Below are 13,158 nucleotides of genomic sequence, written 5' to 3'. Positions count from 1 at the left end.
TGCGACTATTTGATCCTGGTCCCTGATGAGATAATACAGAGATGGCATGTGTGTTTAGACACAGCTACAGCCATTGGACAGAGTATGTCTAATGCATCTAATCATGAAACAGTAGGGCTTTTCGTTATCTACTGAAAATTTTTTTCCAGTAATTTAAAAATTATATTTTATAGAAGTACTCATGTGCAGTGAATAGGAATTTTTTAAAACAGTAAATACTCTTCTTTATCACTCATGGTTCGAGAAGGGTTGACCTCCATTCTGTGCCAGCTCTGTCCCGGCCACCTCTGTAACCTTGGATATGACCTCTCAGCTCTCTGGTTTCCAGGGTTCTCTTTTGTAAGTTGGGGCAGGAATGGGTGAACTGAACAGTTTTTTCAGATTTTCTTTTTGACCATGATGGGAAAATATATCTATGTCATGACCCAGGACCTGTTTCTCCTTGTTCCAGGCAAAGCAGTTTGGCATTTCCTATTCTCATCCTTCTGTTCTCACCCCTTCCATCTAGAAAGAAGACAGTGGCTTGTGCCCACTACTCTGGTTTTGTGACCCATGGAGGGCATGGATCTGAAGTGGGAGACCCAGTTAGGTGGTCTTTAAAGTGATTTCCTGCCACTGGAGGAACTTGAACAAGATTCCTGTGTGTGCATCCAGAGCCAGGGCTGGCTGGGCTGAGCTCTACAGATCATGAGCATGTGCAGAAGTCATTATGCTCTTTCTTGACTAAGCAGGGGGTTTTCTCCTTTTATTTCTTAAAATAATAAATGTCGAAAACCCGAGATATTCACGTGAGGGCGCTATTGCTTATCCTCTCCATCGTGGTGTCAGGGGTGGCCGGGGCCTGTGTCAGGAGCAACTCTCCACGTGGGATTCTCAGGGGGTGCCTGCGCCCTGTGGAGAAGATTGCTCAGTCTGGGGTGACTTGAGGGCATGGTCCTGGCTTTGCAGCTCCCCTGCCTCTGCTCCAGGGCACCCTCTGCTCCAGGGCACCCTCATCCTCACTTGCTGCTGCAAACCACCTCAGCATCCAGTCTAGAGGCAAATCATGTCTGGTGTCTTCTTGTGGGTTATCTGGGCACTCATTGGCTTTTACATAAAACACTGAGCATTGAATGTAGTTTAGCTTGTTACCATGGGTTACAAAAATGGAAGTAGATTCTGTTTAAAGAAAAGAAAAAGCTCTTCTGCTCCCCTCTTAGAAAAAGCATCACCCCCTAAACACTTCCAAGCGACTTGCCTCCTTCCTGGCAGGTGACGGGTACTGAGGAAGGGGCCTGCGGAAGACCTCTCAGAGCAGATGCTGCTCAGGATGAACTGACAAGGAGGTGTTTGGTGGGAGCGAATGCCAGTCCCTTCTTTCTGATAATGCAGACTTTCTAATAATGCAGAAATTAATAATGCAGAGTTCAGCCACATCAGCTGGAAGCTTACGTGTCAGTTCCTGAGAACATACAGAACCCCATTGGTCAGGAGGAAGTTCCCATCGCAGGGGAGCTGACATGTCTAAAGGTGACTGGCTCCCTTTCATGAGGTTCCTAGTTGACATCCTGTATGTTACAGAAGGGAGAGGTGCCTTGAGAAGAGGGGGTTACAGGCAGTGAGATCCACAACAGCATTGCAGGTGAACTGGAGGTAGGTTCTGTGCTTCATAAAAGGGCCCTTCACATTTACACATTCAGTCACCACCCATCGTGTTCTGGGATTGTGTTTTATTGCATAAAGTCAATGTTCACTTAGATCTTAGGAGGACAGCTGCAGAAGGCAAGGCACCAGGAGTCCCGTTAGGTAGCAGAGCATCAGCTGACAGGGCCTCACCGTGGCCTCAGCACTGCTGACCTGCAGTTGTTATCCAGGCACATGGCGAACCCTATTTGGCATTTCCATGAGAAGATGGGTTGGAAACAACCCTTGGTGGCCTCTGAAGCCATCTGTTCTCATTATCTCCAGAAAGTGTGTTTTCTAGCACAGCTGCCACACTGACCCAACTAAATTTCAATCCCAGCTACTTAGGAGGCTGAGGCAGAAGAATCGCTGGAACCTGGGAGGTGGAGGTTGCAGTGAGCCGAGACTGTGCCTTTGCACTTTAGCCTGGATGATGAAAGGGAAACTTTCAAAAAAAACAAACAAAAAAACCAAAAAAACAAAAATTTATCAATCCTCAGAGTAGATGTCAACTAGAAGATACAGATGCTGCAGGCCAGGTGCAGTGGCTCACACCTGTAATCCCAGCTCTTTCTGAGGCCAAGGCTGGAGGATCACCTGAGATCAGGAGTTCAAGACCAGCCTGGCCAACATGGTGAAACTCTGTCTCTACTAAAAGTACAAAAATTAGCTGGCGTGGTGGCGTGCGTCTGTAGTCCCAACTACCTGGGAGGCTGAGGCAGGGGAATCGCTTGAACCCGGGAGGTAGAGGTCGCAGTGAGCTGAGATTGTACCATTGCACTCCAGCCTGGGCAACAGAGCGAGACTTTGCCAGAAAGAAAAAACAAACAAACAAACAAACAAAACAAAAAAACCTTTGCTTGTCATCATCTCCCTGGTACCTTTCCAGTGTGTTGATGAGTTCAAGGAAAGCTTTCTAAAAGGCTTCACAAAATAATAATTTTTTAAAACATGTGTCAGCTAGGCACATTTCAAAGCACACCACATGTTTTGATCCAGGATATTAACAACAAAAATTTGTCAGTCCCCACTGAGTCATCCATGTTTACTCAAGTTGGATTTAGCTGCTGAGTTATCTAGAATTTCTGGCGGAAAATCACCTGAGCTGAAATTCTGATAGGCTTTCAAGAAAAAGGAAATGCTCATTCTTTAAGAGATCCTTAAATACATTGTAAGGGAGATTTGAAAGATTTTGAAATCTCTGGAATTAGAAAATTTAAGGATTTCTTTCCATTTTCTTGTTTGTTTGTAGAGGTTTTAAGGAAATCAGATGAGCTCCATGTTTCTTAAGATGGATTTAATCTATCTGGTAGTGAGGTAGAAATAGCAGCGGCTGGGGAGTCCACTCTCCAGGGGGCTCTGGGGCTGGCGGGTCTTAGACCCAGGCTCAGGGCTCAGAACTCAAAGAAGTTTAGGGGTTCAGGAATGCTTAGGGTTGCTTAGGTCCTAGGACTATGAATATTATTCAGGTAAACTATTTTGTGAGCTGGTGTAGCGTCTAAAAGCCATTGATGATTTTTGTTTCCATGGGAAAAGTATATTCCAAGTTCCAAGCCAATTTATGGAATGTAATCTGTTGGTAGAGAGTATACATCATCTATTTTGCCATAGAAAATGTGGTTTGAACATTTCACATGTGTTATGAAACATATATGTATTAGAGCTTTTAGTACAAAGAGCAATGCCCATTACTCAGAACAAGTACTGTGTCACATGTCCAACAAGGGTTTGTTAATGGAACTGGCTAATAGGTTTTTATTTTAAAATTATTTTTAAAGCATGCAATCCCCAAATAATCCAAGTTATCCTACTATTGATTACACACACACACACACACACACACACACACACACACACATATTTATTTATTGTTATTTTTTATTTTTGGGATGGAGTTTCGCTTTTGTCTCCCGGGCTGGAGTGCAGTGGCATGATCTTGGCTCACTGCAACCTCCGCCTCCCAGGTTCAAGTGATTCTTTGGCCTCCGCCTCCCAAGTAGCTGGGACTACAGATGCATGCCACCACGCCCAACTAATTTTGGAATTTTTAGTAGAGGCAGAGTTTCACCATGTTGGCCAGGCTGGTCTCAAACTCCTGACCTCAGGTGATCCGCCCACCTTGGCCTCCCAAAGTGTTGGAATTACAGGCGTGAGCCACTGCACCCTGCCAGATGATATATATTTTTGAAAGTTCCATTACTCTGTTTTTCTATTAGAAGTACATGAATCTTAATTGACTTAAGACCCCAATTTTATCCCAAATTATCCACAAGAAAGGACGGGGAGCATCAGGTGGCTTGCAAAGGTGAGTGAGGAGGTCTCATCAGCACCATGTAGCACTGGCTCCTGGCTCAGCTGAACTCCACACAGGGACTCACATCACAGCAGGAGCCTTTCCTCACAGTTGGACATAGTGGGGAGTAAAAGGGAGGGGGGCTTTTCTCTGAGGCCCTTAGGTGTCAGCATGAGGTCCCTGGGGGAGTTTGGGTCCTCAGTGCCTTAGAGGCGGTCTCTGTTACCCTTGTCACCTCTACTTCCCCCTTCCCGAGCAGTGATGGTCCCTGGTGGTGCAGGACCCTGCCTGGCACTGTGCCACAGCAAAAACCCTCGAGCCATCATGGTGCTCTCAGGCATTACTGGGAGACAGGACATTCACATGAAGACAGAAACTACAGTAGGTGGCCTAGAAAAAGGATGAAATGTGTGAGGGAAATGTTCTGGCTTAGTGGTGATGTTTGCACAACCTTGCGATTATACTAAAAACACAGAATTGTACATTTTTAAAGGGCTAATCTCATGGTATGTAAATTATATCTCAATTTTAAAGAAATATGTGAAGGAGCAAGTATTTGAGGAATTCAGAGGAAAGGGGGCCCTCAGCTCCTATGAAATGTGTTGGTAATGGGAAGGTAGGAAGGCCTTAGACAAGCGGAGAGAGGCAGAGAGGGGCAGAGGGAGACGTGGAGGGTGGGAAGCGCCTGGCAGGTTCTGCCAGGGAGGGAGGAGGCCGAATTGCCAGAGAGGGAGAGACAGGGAGAAGGGAAAAGAAGAATGGAAACCATTTGGGACCAGATTATGGAGGCTTTAGATGCTGGTCTGAGGGGCAAATGGGGAAGAAAAAGCTGTGGATGGTCTGACACCTGGGATCTGACACGGGCCTGGCAATGGCTGGGAAGACACATGCCTGGGTTGTATGGGATGGGCAGGAACAGGAACATTCAGCAGGAGGAGAGCTCTTTGCAGCCATCATAACATTTTGGGTTAGATGGTGAAGGTGGCGATAAAGTGAAGAAGAAGGACAGATTTTGTGGATCCTGCAGAGGAAGAGTGACAGGGCTTGAGGCCCGACTGGATCTGCACAGTAAGGAAGTCAAAGGCCTCTCCAGAGTTGTAAGCTTGGAGCTCTCCTGGGGAAGCTTCAACTAAAATAAAGGCCAGTTTGGGGAGAAAGATGTTGAATCCAATCTCAAGCATTTGGGTTTGGGGCAGTGGTGATGGGATATGTAAGTGGGAACACGAAGCCGAGCATACACCATGGTGTACCCAGAAGCGGTCGCATTTGTGGCCAAGGAAACTAAGGCCCACGGGCTCTGTGACCTGCCTGAGGTTACAGAACCAGCTGCAGGCAAACGGGAACCAGATTCCTGGCTAAACCTCCTTCTGTCTAGCAAGCAGCTGGTTCAGCTGTGGGGCTAGTCCTTGGGAGGGTGATGGGCACTGGAGAGTTGAGTCCATAGAAGAGGCAGGAGTAGAAGGCAATGGAGTGATGAAGTCTCTGCAGGGGAATAGAGGAGAGAGCAAAGGCCAAAGGGCAGGGAAACGAGTCTTGCCATGTGTCCTCATTTGTGGGATGTGAGAAGGAAGCAGATTGCAAGCAGATGTCAGCTGGAATAAAGACAGCAGTGTCACCGAGGCCAAAGGGAGACAGCATTGCATAGAAGCATTAGAGACGCCCAACTGCATGCTTGTCTGCCTCCTGCAATACAGACAGCCGCATGGATCCAGGGGCACGGGGTGCTCAACCATGTCAGATGCTTCAGGAATGTTAAAAGAGAATGCAGCCAGGCCACAGGATTTGCCGCTGGAGATCATGGAGAGCGCATTTCAGAAGCATGCTGTGAAGGGAAGCTGACAGAGAGTGGGAAGTGAAGAAATGGAAGATGGGAGGACAGACCACTCTTGAGATATTTGGCAATGAGAAGAATGAGTGATTAAAGATGAACAGACAGACAAGGAAGGTGATTTTTTTTTTTTTCAAAGTAGCAGTATGGTATGGTGGCCTACAGAAACAACTGGTGGGAAGAAATTGAAGATGCAAGAGATCATAAAAGAACTGGGTCCTGGGTCATGGAGGAGAGAAGGGGCTGGGTCCTGGGACCTGGGTCCTGGAGGAGAGGATGGCCTAAGTGCTGGTTCCCAGGGTCATGGAGGAGAGAAGGGGCTGGATCCCGGGGTCATGGAGGAGAGTAGGAGCTGGTTCCCAGGGTCATGGAGGAGAGAAGGGGCCAGGTCCTGGGTCATGCAGGAGATGGGGTCAAGCCTACTTTAGCAGGTAGGAATGCTCTGTAAAGGGAGAGAACAGTAGATGGATGAGGCAGAACTTTTTAGTGGAGAGGAGAAGGATGACAGAGCTCTAGCTGGAGGGTCTCACTCTTGCACTAATGGAGGAGATGGAGTTTTCTATTGTGATTATCTAGTGGATGCTCATTTCCCCCTTCTTCCTGACCAACAGAACTCCAATATTATTTGGAGCAGGAATGTGCCCAGCTAAAACACCATGCTTTGCATCTTTCTTTTTGGCCAGCTGTGGTTATGTGACTTAATTTTGATCATGGAAAAATCATAGATTGGGGTTTCTGGGAATCTCTTTAAAGGAAGCAGTCATAAGTGTCTGTACCCGTTTTGCTCCTCCCCTTTTCTCCTTCTTTCAGCATACAATGCCACACAGACCTCCAGAATAGGTGGAGGGGACCAGGAGGAATAGAAATTCATTTGAAAGTCTCTCTCTTTTGGACAAGAATATGCTAGACTCATATGTATAGCGCATACGTACTTAATAGAAAAACCTAAGGATATGGCTTTGATGGTTGGTGCTGTAGCAGCTGTATTGTGACAGTGAAGTGACCTTGAGGATGAAAGCCAGTGCTAAGAATGGCAGAACAGAGAGAAGGAAGCCAGGACATTGATGACACTACAGAACCACCACAATGTCCCTGGATTGCCTTACCTCTGCACTTGTTTTGCATAACAGAAAAGACATTTCTTTTCCTAAGCTGCTGTTATTTGGGGATTTTGTTATGAGTAGCCAAACATAGTTCTTTTTTTTTTTTTTTTTTTTTTTCTGAGGCGGGGTTTTGCTCTGCCACCCAGGCTGGAGTTCAGTGGCCGGATCTCAGCTCACTGCAAGCTCCGCCTCCTGGGTTTACCCCATTCTCCTGCCTTAGCCTCCCGAGTAGCTGGGACTACAGGCGCCCGCCACCTCGCCCGGCTAGTTTTTTGTATTCTTTTAGTAGAGACGAGGTTTCACCGTGTTAGCCAGGATGGTCTCGATCTCCTGACCTCGTGATCCGCCCGTCTCGGCCTCCCAAAGTGCTGGGATTACAGGCTTGAGCCACCGCGCCCGGCCCATAGTTCTTATCTGGTGAGGCTGGGGTGAGTGTGTGTGTGTGTGTGCGTGCGCACGTGTGTATGTGTTAAAAGGTGGCATATAGAACATGTTGGATTAGGGACTTTAAATTTCTGCATTGCTCTAAAGTAGAACTGAAACAGTTGAGAACCATAGCTGAGGAAACCAATCTGGATATCTATGATCAGAAAACCCTCATTCTTATACAGATGGGTGTCCACACCGTGCATATTCACCAAGTGCAAGTCGATTCCCCCCTTCCCTACATCTTGTTGACCAAGACAATATCTACCTTATAAAGATTGAAATTTACATTTTATGCCATTAGCAGTTTTTATTGAAGGAGGAAAATGATTTTTTAATTCATCTCAGGTTTAAGATAAATTCTGCAAACATTGATTAAAACATGAAAGGCACTTAAATAAGCATACATATCTCTGAAAACATGAAATGTTATGTACATGTGTTCATCGTTTGGATTTAGAGCTTTGAATTCACTAAGAGTTTAAAATGCTTTTTTTTTTTCTCATGCCAAAACGTTTGACTGTGAAATATCAACCCAGAATGCTCTGGGAAAAGTTAGCAAGGCTTCAACCATTTTGTTTTTTTTAATTGCAGGCTTAAACCATCTCTATTCATATAGAACCCAGAAAACATGTCTCCTTGGATATGCCATGTGGCTTCTCGGTTTCACCAGGCATCTTGAAACATTGAGGGCAAGTAAGAGTTGTTCATTCATATCTTCATCACCAATATTAGGTTTCTTTTAAAAATTCAACACTTGCTGGGTAGAAAAGTCTCTGCAATAGCACAACATGCTTGTCTGCTTTTCAGTCCATTCTGTGTGTAATTCCTGGGGTTTATGAGATCGAAAAATAACTCCAGTTGTGGCCATTTATCTAGTTTTGTGGCAGCTGCAAATTCGGTTGCTCCAGAAACCACCTGATCCTCAATCTCCCAACTACTTTTAATGGCTGGATTAATGGACTAACCACTCACATGTGAAAATCCATCTTGGCTCTATTATCAGGACTGTGGACAATGGGCAGATGGACAGAGGATTTACTGATTTACAAATTATTACCATCTTTGACATTTATTTGAAAAAAAAGACGCTTCAGATCGTTTAATATTTCAATGATAACTTAGTTTTATGAGAGAGAGATGTTTTAAGGGAACAAATGAGAGGCAGTGTTTTTTTTTTTAATGAGGTACCTTGGAAAACAGCATACAACGCCACATGCAGACCTCCAGAATAGCTGGAGGGGACCAGGAGGAATACGAATTCATTTGAAAGTCTCTCTCTTTTGGACAAGAATATGCTAGACTCCCACAGCTCATATGTACTTGATAGAAAATGTAAACATCGATTTGATTTCGGCTCAGCTTCAAAACAGTAGTAAGGCATTAATTAGAAAAGATTATTTAATATTTGTTCTCCTTTATTCTTTTCTTACCTGGTCAAGAACTAAATGAACTCAATGTACTCTTGTAGATGAATGAAGGGCAACTCCCTCTGGGAAGATTCCTTATATTAACGCAAAGCCCTGATCCCTTCCGGTGAACTCAAAACCCTAAGCCGAGGCTGAGAAGCAGTCGGTTCCTGGCATGAAGAGGATGGTTGTAGGCTGAGGTCTGAAGGGAGAAGTCAGGTTAAAGAGAAGCATTTGCTGCAGGGTAGTGGGGTGGGCAGAGACCTGCCCGCCAGGCTGTGCCCTTCGAAGTCTCTGACCAGTTCTGGTTCCAGCATTTTTTGGGCAATGCCATCACAAGCCCCTGTGTCACGGACACCTACTGCCAATTTTGGCAAGTTTATTTTTCTTGCTGTTGAGTCAGACAAGAAGGCCCAGGCCCAGGATGTCAAGAGCTTAGGGGCTTTCAAAGCCACAGAGGGCCTGGCCCATCAGGTCTCCGCAGGAACATGGCTCATAAAATGCATTTGCTCCTCACTTGCAGCCCCAGCTGGCAATCCTAGACAGAACAGGCGAAGGCCGCAGTAAGCTGCAGGGTGGCATGGAACTCTGAAAAGACTCCTCCCTTGTGCCATTCTGGGCCAGAACAGAGATTTCGCATTTTGCTGGCTTAGGTTGGGGACATGGCATTGTCGTCACAGGCTGAAATCATCACATTTGAAAGCTGGAACAAGCATCTTTTGAATGGGCATAACGCAATTGCTGGGCCAATTTCTGCAGAACAGAGTGACAGGTCACTGTGCCCTCCCAGATGCAGGCTGCCTGCCGCCTTCCTGCAGCATCCCCCTGCTTCCTGGGGACCAGGGCACTCACGCTCAGTTCAGCCTTCAAGTGCCGGGAAACCTGTAGTCCCCCTGGGGCACTCCTGGGAGAATGAAGGCAGATGAATTTTTAAACAGCAGAATGAGTGTGTGTTTGTGTGTGTTTGATAATGGTCCAAGCTTTAATAGCATGGTAAAATATTTACCTTACCTTTTATGGCTAGCATGTAATCAATCGCTAACACACTGAAAGAAGTTAGAAACTCCAATGTCTACTCAGCCACAGCTAGAAGGAACCATTCAACATTTACAAACATAAGTGTATACATATTTATGTACATGTCACATATAGGTTCATGGGAAATGCAGAGCCATCACCTCACCAGGTGAGCCGCCCCTCCGACCATCCCTCCTGCCCAACAGAAGTGGGCGCCCCTGGGGGCATCATCGCTCAGTCCTCTGACACTGGGTTTCTTTTTCAAGCCATAGGGGACAGGGCTGTGGGCTTCTCTCTGGTTTTGGTTTTTAAGACATTAATTATCTAGCAAATTGGCCCATTCAAGCAAATCTCCCTCTTGACCCTGAATAGCCTTGATTCATTTCACCAAAATTCCCAATCCCCTATTGGATAAATGATGCCAAGTGTGTACCAGGGACAGGGTTGGAGGTGGGGAAATTGATAATAAATATTAAGTAAATATCCACTATGTGAAGGCAAGTGAGCTGTGATCCTGGCTTCTGGGATTTTTTCATAATTAGGTGGGAAGAAGGGCTGGTCACAGGAGAGCGGCAACCACTGAGTTAGGAAATGTTAGAAGCAGGAGGCCTCTGGAGACCATGATTTTCCTTTCCAGTGGAAGGAGTTGGGAATGGACTGGGCCACACATGGGACCAGAGTGAGGGCTGAGCTGGATTCATGGTCACCCACGGAACACCCTTCTCTCAGGGCCAACTCCTTCCTGGGGCCTCTGGGGAGCAGGTGGAAGGAGGCAAGGAGCAGAGATGGTTTGGGAAGTTGTGGAAGCTCCTTTGTGGGGTTGTCACTTTAACCTCACCGGTAGCGTGGGCAAGGAGAATCCCTGTGAGTTGGTGCCTGTGCGTGTGTGTGGTTGTGTAAGGACAGCACTGCCCCACTAATTACAAATTGCAGGTGGGTACAAGTAGTTAGGTGGTTCAGAAAATCAAAAATGGTTACACAGAATGGACCTATTCCATTTTCTATACGTGCATGCAGTGTGAAAATAAAGATGGCTCGAAGATATCACAGTGCAAGAACTCTGCAGGCCTTTTCAGCATGAATTATTTTGTGCCCTGTGAATTGCCTTCATTCCAAATAAAACTTGTGTGCTTTTCTTTTTCCTGTCTTCTTTTCTTTTATATAAAATGGCAACTCTTTCTCAGGAGAAACAGCCTTTTTCCATAAATGCAAATCATTTGGGGTTACTTGTATCAATGGTCAATGTGCCTTGTCTTTCATATGGTTATAAGGAGCAGGGCCATGGCTTTGAACTTGAGTAGCTTTAGCTGTTAGATTTATGGTCTGGAAAGAAGTCAGGAGAGGAGTTGCTGTGTCCCCTGCGGCTGCCTCCATAGTGACACACTTCCTAAGTCCAGAGCCAGTTCCCTTCTAGGCGATCAGTGAAAGTGAACAAAGTGGTCATTTTCTTAATTTCATTCTGATTAGTGTCCAGGGAAGGATGATGACCTATATGATCTCAGCCCAAACCACAAGCCGATTTCTCCTCCTCATTTTCTGATACCTTTACTAGGACCTCAAGTTGCACTTCTGGGATTGAGTGACACATTAACATGGAAGTAAGCCTAGAAGACGCCCGACAGAACCCCTTCTCCCTGAGCGTCCCCTCCCCTCTCCCTACTTCCAATCAACTGTTGCGCGGCAAACTGCAAACGTAGAGCAAATTCCACTAAGATGGTGTCAAAAAGAGATAATTAAAGAAAAAAAAAATGATGGAAAGCTCGCCTCTTATCTAAGAAATCATTGTATAAATATCTCCCAGTTCAAAGATTTGACTTTTGGTTGTTTGGGGACCATTCCTCGCTAGGGATATTTCAAGAAAAAACTCTCCCCATCTGGATGATTTTGTTTTCATTTATGCTATTAAGGATAACCGTAAGCAGATCCAAAATAACAGAGGACGTCATTTTATTGGCTGTCCACAGGAAGTTTCATCACACACGGAGGTGAAGACTGTGGGGGGCGCGGCACACAATACCTCAACACAAGACCTCATCGAGTGGCCAAACAGAAAGTGAAGTGACCCCCGACACGACGGAACCCCAGCCGCCCTCTGCAGCCCTGGTGCCACCTTTCCACAGATGCCGCAGCCCAGTAAGCTGAGTGAGGACACTGTCCATTAGTCTCGGTTCGTTGCACTGTCTTCCAACGAAACAGCACTTAAAAATTCACAAAATTAAAAAAAGAAAAAGAAAGCAGCACTTCCTTGGAAACAGCAACACCACTGTAACACAGACGGCAGCGTGGCATGCAGATCCACACCTGGTCGGTTTTTTCCCTTTAGGATTTTTTTTTCTTTTTTTTTAATTAACAAGTGGAATGGCATGTCTGTTTCAAATATTAGTAGCATAACATGTAAGTGCAGTTGCAATCTGGCCACAAGCGTCAGAAGCCTTCCGTGTGTCTGTCACAAGGGCGGGCAGACACTCCCATTCTACCCCTGGAGGGTCCCTGTCCCCAGGCCCACCAAAAGAAAGCAGCGACTTCTCTATTTCCATTGGTGTCAAAGCACTCAGGTTGGGGAATAAAATTCAAATGAAACCAAGCTCTCAGCAGCCGGGGCCGGCCGCCCTGTGCTGTTCTAAGTGGTCTCTGTCCCCCGGACCTGGGGCTGTCATCTCCACCGTGGCATTGGCTGGGAGAGTCGCTGTGGAGCACACCCCTCCGCTCACTCCTGCTGCCCACGGAGGAGCCTCTGGTGCCTCCCAGCCCGGGGCCACACGGGTCACACGGAGCTGAGCTTCACCAGGCCGCGCACAGAGTCCTCGTGCAGGGAGTCCTGGCTGGCCAGGCCCAGCACGTGCATGGTGCGGCTGTGCGCCAGGGGGCTGCCCGCCGCCAGCAGCCTAGGGGGCGAGGGTGCCTCATCGGGCGTCAGGAACTGGTGGCCCATGTGCTCATCTTTCCGGGGCATCACGTCCGCGAGCGTGGCCTCGGCCAGGTTGGGCATGGAGGCAGGCGGCGTGGGCGGGCCCAGTGTGAGGCTGGCACAGGGCGTGCCCAGGCCGGGCTTCCCTGGTAGGTGCAGCTCGTCGCTGGTGAGGCTGGGCTCGCTCTGCAGCAGGGGGGTGGCCGCGGCCTGCAAAACGAATTTGGTGCTCTGAATGCACTGGTCTTGGTCGCACTGGAGAGCGGGAGGCGCCAGCAAAGAGAAGGTGGAGAGGAGGGGGCAGAGGTGGGGAGGGACGGGGACAGGGCATGGGCGGGGAGGGCGGGGTGCGAGAAGAGAGAAACCGTTAGTGACACCTCAGTCAGCCAGGCAGGGAGCGCGTAGAATGGCCCAGGTGCATTGGGAGAGACACCCAGCGCCTGGTGCTGCAATCGCCTCTGCTCAAATGAAGTTACCACGGGTGCCCGGTCATAACATGCAGCACTGGTCAT

At 47.3% G+C, this 13,158-nt stretch overlaps 1 protein-coding gene across 1 annotated transcript in view; it reads right to left on the bottom strand.

Annotated features, from left to right (window-relative positions):
• Nucleotides 1–9,707: 9,707 nt before the first annotated feature.
• The window catches only part of LOC108522834 (probable palmitoyltransferase ZDHHC14), a gene marked incomplete at its 5' end in the record, with an annotated part of 95,347 nt that continues 91,896 nt past the window's right edge, over nt 9,708–13,158 (bottom strand). The window contains one exon of the mRNA XM_017863275.1: nt 9,708–12,901. Within this exon, the coding sequence (XP_017718764.1) occupies nt 12,503–12,901 (399 nt within the window). The remainder of the gene's footprint in view (nt 12,902–13,158) is intronic.

Source organism: Rhinopithecus bieti, unplaced genomic scaffold (assembly GCF_001698545.2).
Source record: "Rhinopithecus bieti isolate Rb0 unplaced genomic scaffold, ASM169854v2 scaffold_70525, whole genome shotgun sequence".
NCBI classification, from domain to species: domain Eukaryota; kingdom Metazoa; phylum Chordata; class Mammalia; order Primates; family Cercopithecidae; genus Rhinopithecus; species Rhinopithecus bieti.
This window is presented reverse-complemented; position numbering and strand designations above follow the sequence as displayed.